Consider the following 21,235-nt stretch of genomic DNA (forward strand, 5'->3'; position numbering starts at 1 on the left):
GCATTTGGGACGTTTCCAAGTCAATTAAGCCACATGGCATTCAGGGTACAGTGGAAACAATATTTCAGGGCAGGTGTTCAAAACTCCCTGGGTAAATCTTTTTATCTGCATGCTAGGAAAACAAGCATTTTGAGCTTAATTTGAGTCTCATATCTGCAATAGTAATTAAAAAGAGGATTAAATGACAGAAGTGCAACGGAGGTGCAGAAAGCCAACAGGTAATCTGGCTGCTTAAACCAGTCTGACTGACATTTATTAAAAAGAGTAACACCTTTCGAATCTGATTTTAATAAATGCATACGCACATTGTTGCAGCCGAGCGGAATAAATCAGGAAGAACGTCATTCATTCATCAATGAGGAAGACTTTCCTAATAACCCAACATTTTATATACAGTATGAATTATGAAAAGAGAAAAAAAAAAAGAAAGAAAGTTTCTTATACAGTACTACACCACTGAACACAATTACTGTATTTCCTGGATAATAAACAGGCTGACAGTTGGACTGAAACATTTTAATCACATTACTGTAAATGTGAAAGTAACTCTATTGTAGCCATTCACTAAGAGGTCGAGAAATATGAAACCAATATTTACGTCACTAGTCAATAATGAGTCAGTAATGTTGGAACGGTTATTGTTGATAATGACATTCAAGTAGTTTTAAGGCATAATCAAGGATGATTAATCTATAGCAGTAGCATTGATTCATTCACTGATTTGTGGAGCAGTTGTGCATATCAATGACTTCATTTGAGGGGCAACTACTGTATTACATTTAGTGTGTGGTTAATCTTGGGAACTAAAGCAAGGAAGGGTTTTATTAAACAACAACAATTTGAATTAATTGTTTTTCTTATCCGTATATAATCAACAGTTTTTAATTCCCAATTTCGGTGTTAAATGTGCTATCTGTGTCAATCTTAGGGTGGTTTAGCAATTAACATGGCTTCTCCCTTTGTCAGAACAATACTTGTATCTTATTTGCTGTCTTGGAGGCAATGATTACCGACTCCGCAATGTGTTCAGCCGCAGCAGGAGCCTAACAAAGCTTGTAGCTAGCTAGCTGGTGCAGCGTAAGTAACTTCATGTTGTGCCTCAACCTCCAACTACCCACGGTGGGTGACGTGAGTGACACAGTCCGGTGAAGCTTTTTGGAATATTTCGGCAGTTGATTCTCAGTTTTGCTATTCATTGTGTTTTAATGAGGCGCGAAATGCAAATTTTGTCTTGCAAACTGTGATGCAAAACCGTTTATTCGAATCTTGCAAAGTTGTAGTGCCTTCTCTTTAAGATGGCCTGAATTTTGAAGCATATTGAAATGAAACGTCCCTGAACCTGAAACTACAAAAGGGAATTAAATCCATGTTTTAGGAAAAACACAACTTCAGAGCATCTGAAGATTAACTCTAAGAGAATGTTTATCTTTTTCTTTCTTTCAATGTGCCGCAGAAGGCTACCAGTGATGACAAAAAAAAATAGTTAAAGTTAAAACTCATCACATGGAAACACTGCCATCTTTGCTGGGTCCAAGCTAATCTGAGATAGATTGACGCAAAGTGGAAAGGTGTGCTGTGGTCTGACGAGCGCACAATTAAAATTGTTTTTAGAAATCATGGACGTCGTTGTCCTCCAGGCCAAAGGGTAAAAGGTCCAACCGAAATGTTATCAGTGCAAAATTGAAAAGCCAGCATCTGTGATTGCATGGCGGTGTGTTAGTGCCCAAGGTGTGGATTACCTGCACATCTGTGAAGGCATAAATAATCTAAGCAACATCATTTTTAGGGACAGCCCTGTTTATTTCAGCAAAACAGTGCCAAAACACATTCTGCACATGCAAACCAGCCTGTTTTGTAGTAAAAGAATGCGAGTACTGTACTTGACAGGCCTGCCAGCAGTCCAGACCTGTCTCCGATTAAAAATGTATGGCATTATGAGGCACATAATACGACAATGGCGACCACAAACTGTTGAGCCACTGAAGTTGTACATCAAGCAAGAATGGGAAAGAATTCCACCTACAAAGCTTTAACAATTAGTTTCCTTAGTTCCCAAAATGCGTAGTGAGTGTCGTTAAAAGGAAAGGTGATGTGGGAAACATGGAACGAGCAGCAGCCATCATATGCAAAATGAGGGAATATCCCCCCACCACCAAAATAAAATAAAATAAATAGTTGTATCTTTCTTGTTTATTCACTTGAATATAGGTTGAAAAGAATGTTCACATCATTGTATTCTATTTTTTAATCTATGTTTTACACAATGTCCCAACTTCATTGGAATTGGGGTTTGTACTGTATGTAGCGGATGATAGAAGACTAAAAAGCTTCATTTGGACATGAGTGTTATTTTATTCACTTTGTTAATGAATCCTCAATTATTCATTGTGATAGAAATTTATGGTCCCTTGCACATTCATTCCTAACTCTAAACTATTTTGTTTACTGTTCTGTAAAGGGTAACCGTTAACCTTTTCCTGCCATCCATCACAAAGAAGAGACTCCGGTAATAGGAGCAGCTAAAGGAAAAGTGATATTATGCATAGCAGCATGCTTTGACAGACATGTACATTGGTTAAATCATTGGGTTTGTACAGACAATTATTAGTTCTGGCTGTCTTGATTGTAACCGTTTAAAAGGACACTAAGTATTAAGGAGCGATCATACGAGAGGACATCATCCACATAGTGTCTGCTCACTGACCTTGAGGTTAAAAGTACTAAATGGACTACTTAATTATTACGTGTCAAAGCATTTTAGGATTGTTTGGGCTATGTTTTCCTCTAAGCTGGACTAATGTAGGTCACAAGCCTAAAGCATGCCTCCTTCATTAGTTTACGGCGTCGTTCCTCCTATGTGCATTCTCAAATCTGCCCTGATCAGATATTGAGCGAAGCAATTTGCCTCCTATTGAAAGCAGACTGTGATTTCTAATTTAAGATGCTATTTGTCGCTTGGAATCTAAATCCCGAGCAGTATTTGAACATATCAAACAAAGAAGCCGTCTCTCTCCCTGACAGCCGTGACTGTACTATATTTGCCTTCCATATTGAGAACATCAATAACATCATGACCACCATAGGCTATAGTATGAATAATGCAGCCAGTAATTCTGGACTAATCAATGTTCCTCAAGCTGAACATCTGGCACTGGTAATTCTTTCTCAGCATCTCCGCTCTCCTGAATTAGAAAACACTTTCTCACTTCCTCCCTCCTCCTCTTGCTTGACGTCCAGCCATCCAAAAAGGCAGACTTGATCAGTAACAGCGCACCCCCCCCACCCACACACACACACACCCCAGCCCCCCCAACAATCTCCGAAAAACTTATCCCCCTGTTATTAAAGCCTCATCAAGTGGTGCGTGTTGGCCATATGTGTAGGATTTACCTATCTGTCCTGTAGCAGACCTGAGTGTTGAGCCCGGGCCAGCAGTGTGTGATTGTGTTAATTAATCTGTCATTGTGAGCGCAGGGAGCAGCTGCAGAGGTCTCAGGGATATATTGTCAGAGCTAAACAATGCGGTGCTAAGCCCCCAGAGTGAGTCTACCATTACACAGGACTAAGAACAGAGAGGAAAGGGGTGAGGAGGGGGGGGGGGGACTGAGAGAGAGAGAGAGAGAGCCCGCCGGATTCATCATTGACTAAAGCAATGACGCCTGACCTTTACAATGAATTAGTTTCCATGCTTAATATTGACTGAAATTAGAGTCTGATGCTGAATGTGCCATCCCTGCACTGTGTGCGCTCAAATCCTCAGCTAGCCAGCGATCATAAAGGTTTTCTGCAAATGACAGCATATGGTCTTGGAGATAGGGGAGAAGTGAAAACAACAGTGCTTAAACATGTTACTTAAAGCGCAACTACAAGTGGATTCAGCCAGCACATGCCTGCAATTGCATGTAAAATATGCAGATAGCACTATATGTGCACAATGTGTCAACAAAACATCTAATGAGATTAAGCCTGATCCATTTATCTCTGCTACACGGCCCGCAAGAGCACACCAGACTTGGATGGACTTTACGTAGTAGTAGACAACACCCATCGTGACAAACTGATGGGAAAACAACACAATATTGCTTTGCTGTCCTCTCTTCTCTTAACTGTTATGGCAGTAATTTAGGCCCATGATAGCATGTTAGCAGGATGCCATGACAAGAATGGCATTTACCCAGAGAGCCAAATCATCCAAACCACCAGGTGGAACAGAAGACTATCAATAAAAATACCAGGTGGTAGATCAAATCATAAAAATCACTGGGTGGTATATATCAAATCATTAAAAACACCAGATGGCATGCATTAACATCTTGTGCCCCCGGAGGCAATTGGTTGAGGATGTGACAGATATAAAATAGAGGGTACTAATTATTCCTGCAATGCCTATGATGCCATAATCTTTTTTAAAAAAGAAGACAAAAGTCCTTGTGCGTGACAGTGAAATTAAATTTAATGTGCTCTTGCTGACCCTGCATTCTACATTCACCTTCTCTTAAGTGGGAAGAAAGGCAAAACCATACATGTCACACTACTGCTATAATGTTTGAAAGATGAAAACATGTATTGAAAATAATCAAATGCAGTCATTTGGCAATTTATTTTCAACCCACCGAAGAGAACGCAAAGACAGACAAAATATTAAAGGCATGCTCAAATGATTCAGTACTTCATGTTCCTTGAAGTCAGGGGACGTACTGGAGACATTAAAATATGATGTAAATGCTACAAGCAAGACATGTACCACATAAACATCTGCACTTTAAATCTGCCCTGGACATTTATTACTTGTTATTCATCTCTCTGTTCTTTTATCTGCATATTTTTGAATATTTGTAATTATTGTAAAATGCAAATAAAATTTAAAAAAATCAATGCAGTCAATGTCAAATTTCTTTCCAAATATTCTCACTAATCAACATTGTGATCCTCAATGAGTACTGGATGAACAGACTGACTTTTCAAAGATGAAAATGTTCAGTTCTGATTGGCAGGGTCGGCGAGGTATTCATTTTTATGATTGTGGATTGTGAATGTAGCTTGCACACTGCATTGCCGTCATACAGACACTTGTTTCTAATTTCCCCATTTTGTAGCTAAACAGGAAACACGCACACAAAAAAAACATCACTATGTTCTAGTGCAGTTCATCAAACACTGCAATAATAAGAGCATCTTAAAAAAAATAATACTTCTAATTATTAAATTGATGAGGGGGTGGTTCAGATTACCTGAATTATACGCCCTCTTATGAAACAAGGCCTAAGTAGAACATGCTGGACGTGGCTTGTCATTGTCTTTCTTCAATATGCAGAGATCAGACATCAGGGCTGCATCGAATGATGCTCCAGAACATGTATGTGGATTTGTTAAAAATGGGATATCCATACATTTTTGGCAGGGTGTACATCATATTTTATTCTCTTTCCTAGTTTGATAGATATTTTTCCTTCCACATTCCCAAAAACATGTGTTGAAGGCTAATTGAAGATAAAATGTATGAACGTTTAATTATCCATTACCACCTTTTGTCTTTGGTGAATACCATTACACTTATGAACTTGCACAGAATGTTTATATGTTTATACTGTCTTAACATCATTTGTGGTTAACTTAAACATGGATGACAATTTTCTTACTGAACTTATGATTGTATTACAGTGAATTATCACCAAAAATTACTGTACAGTTAATAAATATTTTATTATGGTGACAGTTCAACCCTGGATGAGGACTAAGTATGTGGCGGTGTGGATACTGTTTTTGCCATAATAAATACAGTAAATATTCTTGAATATTTACATATTTTTAATAAATAACTAAATGAATAATAATTATAAAAATTATACAGTACATATTATTTATAGTAGTTTTAATTTCATACTTTTTATATGTATAATTTATTACAATAAAGGTAACTTTATTTAAGGTAAACTCACGACCTTCAGCTAGCGAGACTGTCGATCTCCTTCCTGAGCCACGCTGCTCCTTCTGTGTGTTAGTATATCGCTTGTGTCACCTGGAATCTTTGTAATGCCAAGAGACCAAAATGTGTTTGATCTCTTGGATATAAGCAAATGGCAGGAGAAGCATAGCTCAGGTGGTAGTTTGGCACTCTCTCAAGCTGAAGGTTGAGTTTGTTCCTCAACCCTTGCGTGACTTTTATTTTATTTTTTTTATTCTTTATTTTACTCTCTTCCAAGTGTAAATTTTACCCTAAACTGAGTCTATTTGGTGTCACTCTAAATAGAGTAAAATTTACACTTAGAAGTAAAATAAAAATAAAATAAAAAATAAGTCACTCAAGGATTGAGGAAAGAACCCACAACTTCAGGTTAGGAAACAGCCGATCTACTCCATGAGCCACGCAGCTCTTGCTATGTTAGTAAATCGCTCTTGTCAGATGGAATCTTCGTAACTCCAAGACCAAAAACAATGTGTTTGGTCTCCTCTTGGATGTAAGCAAACAGTACGAGTGGCATAGGTCAGGTGGTAGTGTGGCAGTCTGCCGAGCTGAAGGTCGTAAGTTCGTGCCTCAGCATCAGTGATTTTTTTTTTCAATTCTTTATTTTACCGGTACTCTCTTCTCAGTGTAAATATTACTCTAAAACTGAGTCTATTTGGTCCCACTCTAATAGAGTCAAATTTACTCTATATAATTTACTGTGTAACTCACAGAACATTCAATTTTCCTGCATCAGTGATGAGTCTATTTCAGTGGTTCTTAACCTTCTTGTTCTTAACTCCACCAGCTTCCTATGCGATTTCCCCAAACACTTCTTTCTTGAAAGATAAAATGTTTTTGGGTAGTTTTTTTTTTCCAGATTTAAGACATTGGTTTAGGTTTTACTGATGAACAAAATGTACAGGGAGAGTAGCCTTTTCATCAACTCTGGTTCTCTTCACCATCATGTTCTTGTATTCGCCGTCTGAATTCAGCTTAAGGAAGCGTTCCTTTACTTTTGGGGGACTAGTTTTTACTTTTACTACTTATAATTGAGGTAAAGGTAAGGTATGCTTATTTGAGTAAACTTGTCACTACTTGGCACTGCCAAGCAACCTCTCCATTCCAACAAACCATATTTTTAGCCGTATGGTCTCTCCTACACAATGTTACCTATAGCTGAAGCAGGGGAAGAAGGCTGTGGTCGGCGTTCAAGGGCGCTTCCGGTTTCTGCGGCGACCTCGACTGACCCATGATGACTCAGGCTGTCTTTGCTGCTGGGCCGGCTGCTTGTGTTGCCATCTTGGTCAGCGAGGCCCACTTTGCCGTCATCTGCAGGGAGGCGTCGCTCAGACAGGAAGGAGGAGCTCTGCTGATCCTTCGGTTTGAAGATGTGCTGTGGGGGTGTCATGATCTGCCAGCCTGAGTAGCTAACGGCATCTCTGCTGGCGATGACCTTCTGCAGGTAGTCCAGATTGGTGGCGCTCAGGGGAGGGTGAAGGTGATTCAGGCCCAACAAAGAGGAACTCTTAGTATCAGTGAGTGAGCCGAGACTTGAGGAAACCCCGCGACCTAACATCTCGCTAACTTTGATGTCAACACCCGCTGCGGCGAGTAACTGGCTATAATCTGTCTGGTCAGCTCTCTCGGCTGTGAGGAACCTGTTGTGAATGCGGGAGATGTACTGCGAGTAGAGGCTGCTCTGATAATCTTCTGTCAAATGATTCATGTTAACAGAGTTGTCATGCTGAGGGGGGAGGTGAGCCTTTGAGGCCAGTTTATTCAGGTGGACCTTCATGTGGTTCTTGAGAAACCAGGGTTCTTTGAAGCGACGGCCACAAATTTGACAGCAGTGCTCAAAAGAGTCCTTGTGTTTCCTCATGTGACCTTTGAGGAACCAGGCCTGGCTAAAAGTTTGTCCGCAAACTTCACAGGGAAATTCACCACCGGACTTCCCCTTGTCATTAACCCCCACCGTGGGCTTTTGTCCTGGTCCTGAATCTGGTGTTATATGCGTCGTCTCGACATGACCAATAAGCTCCTCCTCTTGCGCGGCAGCAAACTCACACAATGTGCACTTGTAGGGTTTGTGCAGGATCCGGATGTGACGCTCAAGCTCCTGCTGCTTTCTGAACTTGCCCTTGCAGAATGAGCAGCGAAACCCAACGGGGGGCGGCTGGGTGGTCTCATCGGGGATCGCAGTGGCCTTAGGGGATGTTGACGCTATGGGTTGGCTGCTGAGGATCTGGTTTGCAGTCTGGGCCTGTTGGGGTTGTTGAAGTTGGGAGATGACAGAGGTCTGCTGCGGGCCGACATGACCGGCTCGCATGTGCCTGTCTCTCAGTATGGCCCTTTCCTCAAGCTCATGAAGCAGCCTGTTCTCCTCCCGAATGCGTCCGCGGCCTTTACCCAGAATGCCTTGCTTGTGGGTGCGCAGGTGTATCTTCAAGTTGCCCTTCTGCGCAGCCCGGTGGTCGCAGTAGGGACACTTGAAGGGCTTTTCGCCGGTGTGCGTGCGCATATGAAGCGAAAGGATGCTGTTGAAGCGGAAACGCTTCCCACACAACGGACAGGGATACTTTCTGTTCTTGCGATTGTCATCCTCAACAGAGTTTACCTGGGTAACAATACTTTGATTTGTAACCCTCAAGAACTGCGAGAGCTCAACTCTCCCATTCATGCTGCTGAGAATTCTTGCATCCATGATTTGATTGGCCAGAAGCGCCATCTGGCTCCTAATTGGGCGGGTGGGCAGCCTAATGAATCTGTCCTTTCAGTGTCTGGCTAAAGTTACAGACTAGTGGTCAGGGGTGTTTGAAAGGTCTGCAGTGAACTGTGTGCTGGCTTGCTTGTACTTATTCAGTTTAAAACAGGATGTGGATTCATGCTGATCAGATGAAATCTCGGCTTGTTGCAGCTCAGACCTAAAGAGAGAACAAAGGGAACATTAAGTGCATTCAAATTCGAGCAAAACAAAGAAAGCATTCACAAGTAAAGAAAAAAAAAATACAAAAACTATATGGATCGCTACGGAATCTTTTAGCTACTGCGGTTGACGTCAGAAGGGTGACTTTCAACTCATTAGCAGTCATTTAAATGTCTTCTGTATAATGCCAGTGATGACTTCAAATAGGTCAGTAAATGGAGCAAAGTAGGTTATAACTTTTCTCATCATGTGTTAAGTATACCTGTGGTTTTACATTAACACTGGAGACTGAAACTGCTGATTAAGTGTGACCACAAAACCTTACTCAACAAACATATCACCCCAGCTAAAGGGTAAGATGGAAATCTTTGTCTTGATCTTATGTTGTACTGACATACAATACCAAGGCAGCACAAACATCAAAGTCTGACCTCTCCTACTTAGTCTCTCGTTTGCATTTCTCAAATAACCCCCCAAAAAAAACTTAAAAAAGAAAGATTAAAGTAAAAGAGTTAAGGCACAGGAGTATTGAGAAAAATAAACAACTTAATGATGCAAAAATGCAAGCTCAGTTTAAGGGGGAAAGTATTCAAATTGAAAGCATTTTTTTTCCTCCCCAGCACCATTCTTTGATTCAACTGTAGCAGCAAAACAAAGCCTCAAATTCACATGGTGCGACAATGGTAGGGGTCACATAAGCGAGGCCTGTGCTGCACCAAAGGGCACAGAACAAAGCCTTCACTGTCCGCATTGAATTAACACAGGCTTACATCATCCTGGGCTGCAACCTCAGTCACTCATGAAAATGATGTACACAAAACCGCACAGTTAAAGAGCAGCAACACGAACTGAGCAGCATGACTGCACTCAGCTATTGATCAGCAATCAATATAACCATACGGACCTCATCTAATCATATCTGACAGGAACACAAGTGAATGCGCTTCATATTACTTAACCTTAGATTCTTTTTAAGTCCACTGCATAGGTGTGTGTGTGTATGTGTGTGTGTGTGTGTGCGTGCTCAGCATCAAGGATTACAGTAATTTGAACTATTATTGCAGTGGCCTCTATTAATGGCATTAAAAGATTGCAGCCTTGGACATGCAATGTGCTAAAGTATATCCAATTTGAAGTCTGCGCCCAAATCAATAATATTGATCAAATTCAAGTTCTGGCTGGCTTTTTGTCATGAAGCCACAGCAGGACTGCATTTATGATTCCTTTAACAGGCAATTCACAGATGCTTTTTCACACGTCGGTCACATCCTATAAAATAAAAAATAATAATAACTAGTGCAAACCCGAACAGTCACTCTCGGAAAACATTTGATAATACACAAAATTCCCTTTCGCAAGCTCAATATAAAAGCTGCTGTCTGTGGTGAACACGAAGATGCTGTACATAAAACAATTCAAATGTCTGCTCTTGATCAGAAATCAATAAGCAACCCGGAACCCAGGAACTAGAAATTAGAAATGAGAAGAATAGAAAATTGCCATTTGCATGCAATTTTAAGGGTTATATTTGGGTGAATAGGCCTTTCTTGAAAGCTGTTGAATGCAGAAAATTGAATTTCGAATCGTGTGGCCGAAAAATGAATCTGCTAATTAGAAGATATTTGAGTCATAAAAGGTAAAGATATTTGTGGGCAAACTGCTACATATTGCAGCATTTATTTATTTATTTTATTTTATTTTTTTAGGAATCGGGATTAGTGACTACTCAAGAATTGAGTACTCGTACTGGTAGGGACGGCAAGTACTGATACCAGGCATCGCTGTTGGTGTCAATGCAAGCCTTATTATAAGCCTGCCAGTATCAGCCGCCCTTTTTTGGGCCATTTTACAACACTGGAACTCAAGGCATATGCACCTTTAAGATGCCATTTTTTGTAAGTCTATGTATAGAAAAACAAAAATGATAATAGAAAATTGCAATTAATTTCATTCAAGAAAATACTACTGTATTATTGGGAATTTGGGATATATTGGTCTTTGATTGAAATCATCTGTCAGTTTTTGTTTAGTTTTTTAGAAATTTTATGAATCAAAAGTAGGTTGCTAGTAGCTTGGTATCGGTATCGGTGATACTTAAGATTGAGCACTCATACTAGTATCGGTCTGAATAAAAAAGTGGTATCGAACTTCCCACTAGCTAAGCATCGCTGCATCTAAATCTTTGTGCGTGCATGCGTGCGTGCGTGTGCAACTGTAGGAATCTGTTTAGGAACAGCGTGCAGAGCCATCAGGTGTTTTCCTTCTGTCAGAGTGTATTAGGCTCTTTTTTGGAGCAGATTCACAGAGTGCTTGGAAGCTATTAAACATCATCTCACAGCAGCACCTCTCAGGCAGGGCGGCGCATTGACGAACAAGGAGCAGGTGCGATTACATGCAGGCAATAACTGAGAAGAAATGTATCACAAATTTAAACAAGCTATGGGAGCTGCACATTCCGGATTACTTTGGTTGTAACCGTATCAGAAATTGCCGCATTTATTTTTACTGCTGTCAGCCAAAAGAATTTGTAAGCTATTTAATCAACCAGCAAGTGGAGATGTAATCTTTTAACTTTGTTGCCGCTGTATATTGTCAGCTAGGATGGATGGACAGTATTGTAAATCCATAGTGAGGTGACACAGCTGAAGCACATGAATAAAATTTATAGATCAGAAGTGCATATTTCTTTTTTAACAGCAGATGCAAGGCATTAATAATTTGCTTGGTTGCTGGAGCAGAACACAACATGCACCACAAACAGCTTCTGTAAACTGCAGAATGTAAATGATGCATAGAAATTAAAGCTTTATGAATAAAAGCAATTATTTTTAAGACAAATGGAAAGCCATGGAAAATCCTGCTCAAGTCAATCAAGGCCTTTTGTGACTTGATGACACAAAATATGGCAATGCAATCATGTTTGCACAAAGTGGATTCACAGTGGAAAATAGACACGACAGGGAGACGTATACTGTATATAGGACACTTTGTCATCATAACTACAGGAACTGAAAGTTAAATTAATTAACAAATAAATATGGATTCAAATATAGAGCATGCAGAACTGTGCAAAGGTTTTCAGCCACTATGGATGCATTGTTTTATCAATGGCCATTTACAGTGGAACGGCAAAAATCGCGGCTTTTTTCAGTAGCGTGGCAAAGAAAAAGCTCCCAATATTATTCTTATTTTCATGGCAAATACCGTCTACATTGTATTATAGAGTTGATTTAATTGAGAAGCCAAACAGTTAGAGTACTGTCGACCAAAAACACACCCAAAAAATGTAAACTAGTTGTCCACTCTGGTAGCAGAAGGCAGAAGGACGTTTCACCTCACACTCACCCCCAACCCTCTCATCCAATCACAAATCTAACAGCCAGAAGTGTTGGACTTGTGATTGACAGCTGGAGTGGATAGATGCTCGCTGTTTTATCCCAAAACCGTTTTGTCAGACTAGGACTAAAACACAACATCAAAACCGGCGGAATATGTTACAGCTCGGCGGAACATCATTACACCAATCTACAACCATCAATTTGCACACTTGCGTCACTTGCACAACATAATGATATGTGATCTATGATATAAGAGCTGTTTCAAATATCCCGTGTTTAAAAGATATATGTTTATTGTGGTTATACTTTGCAGTGCTTTACAGCTGCACTACACCATATTGAGAAGTGTTCCTAATATTTTTCATGAGCATTTAATCAAAGTCCACACACATATAATGTTAAATGGATACTGTTTTTCTTTTGTGACAATCTTTCTGACAAATTTGTAAAGGTAGAATATTTGATAGAGCTCTTGTATTTGATATCATTATATTGTGCGAGTGCCCACAATGCCGTGGCTTCTCTAGGACATATTGTCATTATACCTTACGTTGAATTGTTTTGGAATAAATATTGATTAAAATATGGAACATACAGTACTGTACTGGGCAAAAGTGAGGTGCTACCATTAGATTTAACCTTTTAGCAAGGCTATAATGACTGTACAATTTGGACATTTTATTAGAATACAATCAAAATGCTCAGTAGAAGAAAAACTAATTTGGCAAGCTTTCAGTGTAAAAATCGCACGTTTTATTGCCAGATACTAAACATAATTATACAGTACATTTTAAGATAGCTTTTACAACAGTAACTATTCCAAAAAAAATACTATGCAAAAACTGGAGTTGTTTAAAAAAAAAAAAAAAAAAGCTGAACAACTAATTGCAAAGTTGTGAAGAAAGTGCCCCTCAAAATCATTAATTAATGTAAATGCTGTTATGTATTTTTATCTAAAATGATTTCTGTGGGGGGAAAAGTCATTAAAACGGGAATGCTCATGCATTTGGCACAGAAATTGATGAATACAACAAATACAGTACAGTGTGCTATCAAATCCCCCAAAACTTATTTACACTAGTATGTTCTATGCAGCCTCCTTGTCTAAACAAAGCATTCTGATTAATATTGCGTTTGTGGAATATGAGTTAAACAGCAAAATCCACCCGTTTTTTTATCCATTTGAGGTGGCCGCCATTTTGCCAATTGCTGTCAACTGAAAATGACATCACAGCTGCTCATGGCTCAGGTAATGACCAATCACATCTCACCTGTTTTCTGAAGCTGAGACGTTGATTGCTAACCTGTTTTCTGAAGCTGAGACGTGATTGGTCGTTGCCTGAGCCCTCAGCCACTGTGATGTTATTTTCAGTTGAAAACAAGTGACAAAATGGCCACCCTCTGAAACTGATTAAAAACAGGTGGATTTTGCTGTTTCACTCATAACACAAAAGTGCAATATTAATCAGAATGCTGTGTTTAGACTAGTGGAGGCACATACAATATATTATTGTAAATATTTTTTCCCCCCGTTTATTAAGTCATTGCTCAAAAAATCTGAAAACAAAAGAATTGTCCAAATGTAAGGAGCTAAGGGGTTTTGCCAAATCCTTTTCCGATTGATTAATTGATTTAAAAGTACTTAATGGTACTTTTATGACTGACTCTCTCCCTTGCAGCATGGGTACGAAGTGTTTTCTGTGTTTGTAGTACAATCAAGAGTGAAAAGTAGAAGTCTTCTCTATGAGCAGACGTTATTATTATATCATTTGCGATACAGGTGCTTTACGTGTTGCTATAAGAAGACTGCCTACTTCAAAATGAAAAATAGAAGAAAAAAAACCTCATATTTTCTGACTTCCATGTCTGTGTGTAACAACTTTTTCCTCAGAAATTACCAAGAAGATTCATGCGCAGGCTGCCATATATCATGTGTGGCGTTTCACACACACATAAGCAATCAGCCTGGCCAACCATCCTGTGGAGTGTCCTGTCAGGGTGTTGGGGGCAGTGGTAACGCAGCTGCCCACCCTGACCTGGACAAAAGATAGCACCCATACACTTTCTGACAACCAGATTAATGAAAGCCTATAGGAGCTTCTCTGTAGGCCCCCCCAAATGCCTGACGGAGATAGAATAGTCTAACCAGCGCCATTCATTACTGCAGGAGCAAAGAAAGAGCACACACAGCACTGACAAACTAGCTCCTTGTGAGTAATAGCTAAAGAACTCATAAAGGAATGCGCACATGTTTGTTGTGTATGCGGAGAATTGATGATTTTGCAATCAAAACTGTAGGAAATATGGCTTGAAATCAGTGTCTGTGGCCCTTCAGTGACACGCGCTTATTTGAGAGTCAACTTGTCGGCTGCAAAGAGGCTTTTGATCAAAACCGCGCTGTTGATGTAAAGTAATGCTGATTGAATACATTTGACTATGTTTGCGTGGAAAACCTGTTGGGAGCCAGATGGGACACAAAGAGTGCAAGGCAGGCTGAGAATAAAAGACTCACTTATAACTTTGACTATCTGAATTTGTACTTTTGCTGGAAAGTGTTACATTTTCTTAAGGCTGATGATTGTGCTCAATTGAGGCAACTGTTCTAAATGACTAAGACAAAGTTTCGAAAGAGGACGAACCATGCAGTGACCTAACCTTGCTACAATGTGTCATATAAATGTTGCATTCATTAGCTTCCTGGGATGCCTCACATAAAGTAATACAAACACTGTCTCCTTAATACTCCCTCATCAAATAGTGTCTTTGTGCATGCAAGGACACACACTCTCACATGTAGTCTCTCCGTCTCTCTTTCTCTCTGTAACACACACACACACATACACACACTCAAGCATGTGTATATAGAATGTATTTTAAATCACTCATGTGTAAACAGTTGCTGGTGTTTGCACAGGCCACCTGTTCTTCCTGGACACAAACAAAGCTTTTGGCGTAAGACGGGCTATGTTAACAGTGCGGCGTGCGTAGGGGATGCCTTGCGCAAGACAAGCCAATCCACATGGTGCGGACCTGCATCAGATGGTTGGGCCCCCACAGGCCCGCTGCCAACTCCAACAGAACTCACACAGATCTCAAAGAATAGATCATTTTGGGTCGGTGACAACACACTGACATGGTTTGTGCGACTTCCTGTCCCACAGTGCAAAAAGGCAGGCTCGCCTATGTCAACTCCCATCGCCATTTCATTTAACTCAGCGAGCGCCTTTGACTGCATTTGCATGATGTGAACGACGCTTCTTATTCGCAAAGTGGCACCGAGATGGCGAAAATGGGGGAAACTGGAGATGTGTCGACTTTCGCTTGCCAAAGCACTCGGAGGCACTAAAACAAAAGACATTAAACGAGTCATCACAAAACCACAGCAGGAGTCGGGTAATGCCACTTACAGTATCTCATTAAGCTATGGCATCTACAGGAAAAAAATGACAAACAAAGAGTATAATCCAAGGCACATTAACTGGGCTGATAATTCAATGAGCCCTCATTTGGCAGCCATCTTGCTTTCGTGATGGTCTTTTTTTTTTTTTTTTTTGCCGCAGCAACACACACACACACGCATGCATATTCGTTCTCCTCGACCCAGCCCCTCTCTCTTTCAAAAACAACAAAACATCCACCATTAGACAACGGGGTACCAACGTAATTAGAAAATGACTTCCTTTGCAATCCTAGCTAAGTAGTTTACACACTGTAATTACAGGGACAAAATCATCTTTTCATCATTCCACTGATTGAGCTCATCAACCCAGTGGGATCTCAGGACTACGCTCAGGCAACATCTGGGCTAAGAGAATTAGCCCCTGAGTTGAGCGGGCCTTGCACGGTGGCAAGCGACGCACGCCGGACAACCATCCATCAATTTCCTATATTGTGTAAAATTCATAATCGCAGATTTCAATTCAGTTCAATGAATGAATTTGAATTTATATTGACTCCACCCCACGGAATTGAATTTGAACAACAGGAGCGGGAGATCGACAGGCGGATCGGTGCAGCGTCTGCAGTGATGCGGACGCTGTATCGGTCCGTTGTGGTGAAGAAGGAGCTGAGCCGAAAGGTAAAGCTCTCGATTTACCGGTCGATCTACGTTCCTGCCCTCACCTATGGTCACGAGCTGTGGGTCGTGACCGAAAGAACAAGATCCCGGATACAAGCGGCCGAAATGAGTTTCCTCCGCAGGGTAGCCGGGCTCTCCCTTAGAGATAGGGTGAGAAGCTTGGTCATCCGAGAGGGACTCAGCGTCGAGTCGCTGCTCCTCCACGTTGAGAGGAACCAGTTGAGGTGGCTCGGGCATCTGGTTCGGATGCCTCCTGGACGCCTCCCTGGGGAGGTGTTCCGGGCATGCCCTACCGGCAGGAGGCCCCGGGGACGACCCAGGACACGCTGGAGAGACTATGTCTCTCGGCTGTCCTGGGAACGCCTTGGGGTCCCGTCGGATGAGCTGGCTGAAGTGGCTGGGGAGAGGGAAGTCTGGGCTTCCCTGCTAAAGCTGCTGCCCCCGCGACCCGACCCCGGATAAGCGGAAGAAGACGGACGGACGGACGGAGGAAGTGGAATTAAATTCAATGTAGTTAATTCTCATCCCATATCAGTGAGAATGAGCCCGTGTATATCCTCATGTATGTCACGGGCCAACTTGGCAACATCACAGCAAACTCAGGAAACAGGTGAGTCGTCATTGGTTGTCACCTGAGCCCTGAGCAACTATGACAACATTTTCAGTCGACAGCAAGATGGCCGCCCCCTCTGATGGAAAAAAAAAATAGTGGATTTTGCTGCTCAATTTATATTCCACAAATGCAATGTTAATCAGAATGCCGTGTTTAGACTAGTGGGGGACACGTACAAAATATTATAGTCAAGAAAATGTGTCTGTTATCTTCCCATTTAAGCATCGTGTGCATTAAGTCTTTACGATAATATTTGTATGAAATTCATATTGTAAATAGGCTTCCATAATGTAAAGCTTCATTGTTCAATACACTTTAATTTTGTATCGTAAATTTCATTTTATGGAATTTCAATTCTACCTCCTGCAATTCGAATTGCAATTCTGCTTCGTCTTTGCCACCTCAATTCAAAGTCAAGAGTTGATTTGGAATTTAGGGGCCATTCTCAATTCAAATCGAAGTTTCGTTCATCCTGTTCACGGTTACAGGAAAACTGGTGCCTATCCCAACTAACATATGGGGGAAGGACACAAAACCACACCCTCCATTGGCCGCCAGTCAATCACAATGCATTCAGCCGTGTGAACCGCTACACTAAACCCCCGCGTCTTAAAAATGTGCTTCTTTCGGTAAACATGAAACTTTGGAGAACAAGGTCACCGCATGGCGGCTATCTGGATATCACACCTCCAGTGGCCTATCACACGTTGACTCCCCATACTCCAAATTGTCAATAGGAGCACCAGCGCAGCTCGACCTTGGTGCACACCAACTTGCTTTTTCATGAGAATCTCTTGTTTATTCTAATTGTGTGTTTGCAGCCTTGACTTTCTAACAAACACACATGGCGCTGAAGGTGAAGTGCCTTGTCGGCCTGTGTCCTATGTGCAGCGGCTCTGTGTGCTGGCAACAGAGGCAAGTGTTTAATGTGGCAGCTGTTAGCCTCGTGGATTTTCACTAATCACTCTCTCCTGATTACTCTGATGAGTGTATGATGCTCTTAAAAAACCAACCCGCAGTGGAAATAAAAAAAAGAAAAATAATTATCATCATCTCCCTAAGTAGTGCAGCTGCACCCGCCTGCAATAATTACAACTAGAACACAAGCGGCTTCTCCCATCACTTACAACCACTTATTATTAGAGGTAACGTTAATTGGTGCGGTGGTGGGTGACAATTCTTCACGGGGTTTGTCGTAAAAAGCCAAACCTTGAAAGTTACAGCACATTAGTGGTCTTCAAGCCAGGGTAGGGTATTAAACATTACACGCGAGAAGCGCCAATAGACTGAGCCGGGGGGGTTGTAGCCGCCCTATCAGTAGCCCCTTGGTTGCACGGCTGCTTTGCCCTCGCTTCACCCTTCCCCCACTCCGGGTATCAGCCTGGCAGAAACAATTAACATTTTCATAAAAACAATTCCCTGCCTCCAATAGTCCGATGTAATTTGTTTTCCATCTCTGTTCATTAATCATTGTTTAAATCGGTGAGCCATCCCCTCCACTCTGCCATCTGCACTCAGCTGTGTTACAGATATGACACCTTCCGCCTTAATGGGAGCTGACAGCCAGGAGAGGAGGCCTGTGGAAAATAGCTTCCTGCATGTGCACTTCCACCTCACATAGTGCCAGCAGGTGAGAAAGGGGGTATCTAATAGCTTCTGATTAGTCTCAAATGCAAACACGTTGCAGCCGACAGCACGCAACACTTACACTTCTGTATTTAACACCGTGTGAAAAGATTGCAACGGTGAAAGGGAGCGAAAGAAAAGTCGTACACTAATAACAATACACGCCACATTTTGCCAAAGTTCTTTAACGTTTTTTTCTCCCCCTCTCTCTCTCTCCTCTAGTTAAATTAGTGCAGCGTTCCTACAATATGCTATTGTTTTCCTGGAATTGGGAGCAAGGTTATTAATTATTCACTGTTGTGTTCTCATATCATGGGGCTATGCTTTTCACTGTATTGCCTCATAGATCAAATACTTAGGGCCATGGTACTCGGGCGAATTTCCCGAGGCAAAATCCTAAAGATGTTATTATTATCACAAAGAAGCCGTTTGGGAGATTAAAAGTTTCCTGAAGAGTTAGAGTGGCTAGAAAAGGTTAAGATGCTCTCTGTAATGTTGCCACGGTACGGGAAAGACAAATAACTCTGTGATTTTAAGCCAAGAGTCTAAACAGCTTAGGCATTTGTTTGGCGAGAGAAAATCCGACTCAGTGAGGTGCCAAAAAGTTCATCTGGCCTGTTGATTTCAGCATGGATTACTGCTATTCAAGTCATATGCCCTGTGTTCAAACAAGTGTGACTGTCAGGGGGGAGAAAGTTGCCAAGCCCAGCTTTTGTCATGTACGCTTATGTGAGTTTACTGCGGCATAATGAGAAAGAGGCTGTGATGATACACTTTCATGCCTTCCCTCTCCACCCATTTGCCTAATTTCCTCATCACTTTCAAACCACACGCAGTTTTTCCATTTAAAGACCATCAGAAAGAAAGGGGGTAACACTTGTAGCTTCTCTTTTAACACAATAAATGATGTCACGTGTGGAAGGCCTTATTTTTGGGGTTGCCACAAACTCTTCTAACAAGGGCAACAGTAGTAGAGTAAATGATGTGCATATTCAAAGCTGAATATTTCATGTTGATTGATCGCACTGACTTCCACCCACCTGCTCCTCCTCCTGTCCCACTGGAGCTGGCATGAGGAGAATTCAGTAATTGAGAGGAGCAGAGCGTGCTCTCCCTTTGCTCATATATGACAGATGGGGCATCATCGCTTCAAAGGAGAGCATTTGGAAACAGGAGGAAGGGGGACAAGAGGCTAAGGGGGGCTTTGGAAAGGGGGCTGTGCCACCCCGTACAGGTGACAAGGATGGAGAGGGGAAAACTTAAAGCATGTCCGTTGGGGGTGGGGGGTGGGGGTAAAAACAAAGGTATATGTGTATGTCTGAAGCATATTTGAGTTAAATTTGACTGAATGTAAAAAAGACATAGCATGAATGTGGGAAAAAAAACTGTGGGGGGGACTGTGGTCGCATGTTTATAATTGTGTGGGCATCCACGAATCGACAGTTGCCGAAAGGTGTATTTAAACTACTTACTAACGGCACATTTCATTAATAAGTAGCCTACGTAAAGTCACACACTTTTTATAAGCTTGCAACTTGATGACAAGTCTTACCTGACTTGGACAGGTGGCGTCCGCTGAAAGGATGGATGGATGTCTAGATGATGAGCGCTGGACGCTTTACCGCTAAAGAAAAGGCGGAAGTCAGCGAGAGAGCGGGACAGATTTCCCCTAAAAAAAATAATAATAAAAATAACAAATAATAAAGTCTTCACAATGAGGGCGAAGTGCTAAAGCTCTCTTCGCCCCCTTGTATTTCCGTCGGAGAAGAGGAGGTAATGAAATGTTCCAAATGGAGTCGGGATAGTTGTGTCGACGAGCCGTGTGTCTCCCTCATCTGGACGCTGACGTGGAAGTGGAACAGACGTGCGCCGTGCGTAAAAATGTGCGGCGGCGCGTCCTCCGCGCCTCATCCATCCCCGCTCACATGCGTCTCTTTGAATACATAATGGCCTATTATGCGTGTCACATTTGATAAGGCGGAGATGAAACCAGCAGCAAAATAGGCGGGATTATACTTTGCGATGTTGGAGCTGTCAATAATGGAATGAAATTATAAGCAGCGAATTAAACGCGTGCGGTAAAGTGTGTGTTATAAGCAGAGGATCGATATTTTTGGGATTTACGACTCAATCTGACCTTGATTACACATTCTTGTGTAGAACGTGTTTTTATTTTAGTGGCCGGTCCTCTTTTTTTTTTAACCTGCATGGGCAGCAAAAAGGTTCCAGTAATACTGTACTTACTTTTGACTGACGGCAGGTGTAGAGTAACTAAGTACAAATACTTTGTTACTGTACTTAAGTAGCTTATGTTTTTCAGGTGAGGGGAGATGGGATAACTGTATTTTTCACTTGTTCACATTTTTGTCTCTATAATGAAGCACTTAGGGTGTTCAAACTGTTATGAAAGCTAGCAGAAAATGTCTACTGGAGAATGACTGTGTAACAAAAAAGAAAATTAATGACTTAAACTCAAACTCATTTGACCCAAGGTGAATAAACATTATAAAATAAAGGCCATGACAATGACTAAGATATTGCAAGCTTTCTGTTCAAAGCATTTATAAATGCTTTAGGATTTAAAATACTCTTGACATATTATAAGAATACAATTGTACAAAAGGTGTTTTATCACCAAGCTTTCACCAGAGAACTATCTTCTGTTCTACCTCCAGTGCCTGTTTGACAGGTGTGTCATTGTTTGTTTCCT

The 21,235-nt window shown here is 41.4% G+C and overlaps 1 protein-coding gene across 4 annotated transcripts in view; it reads right to left on the minus strand.

Moving 5' to 3' along the window:
- Positions 1-20,440, minus strand: part of LOC144054297 (zinc finger protein 536-like) — a 36,217-nt gene extending 15,777 nt beyond the window's left edge. For 3 of the 4 annotated variants that reach the window (XR_013294642.1, XM_077569576.1, XM_077569578.1), the window contains exons 1-2: positions 20,078-20,440; positions 7,118-8,868 (exon numbers count right to left, since the gene is read on the minus strand). Coding sequence is in view for 3 of the 4 variants with exons in the window: in XM_077569576.1 (XP_077425702.1) it covers positions 7,118-8,672 (1,555 nt within the window). In the remaining variant the exon portion in view is untranslated. Of the gene's footprint in view, positions 1-7,117; positions 8,869-9,132; positions 9,229-20,077 lie in introns of those variants that run through there. The other variant, XM_077569577.1, reaches the window with a different exon arrangement.
- Between the last annotated feature and the right edge of the window lie 795 nt (positions 20,441-21,235).

This window comes from Vanacampus margaritifer, chromosome 6 (assembly GCF_051991255.1).
Source record: "Vanacampus margaritifer isolate UIUO_Vmar chromosome 6, RoL_Vmar_1.0, whole genome shotgun sequence".
NCBI lineage: Eukaryota > Metazoa > Chordata > Actinopteri > Syngnathiformes > Syngnathidae > Vanacampus > Vanacampus margaritifer.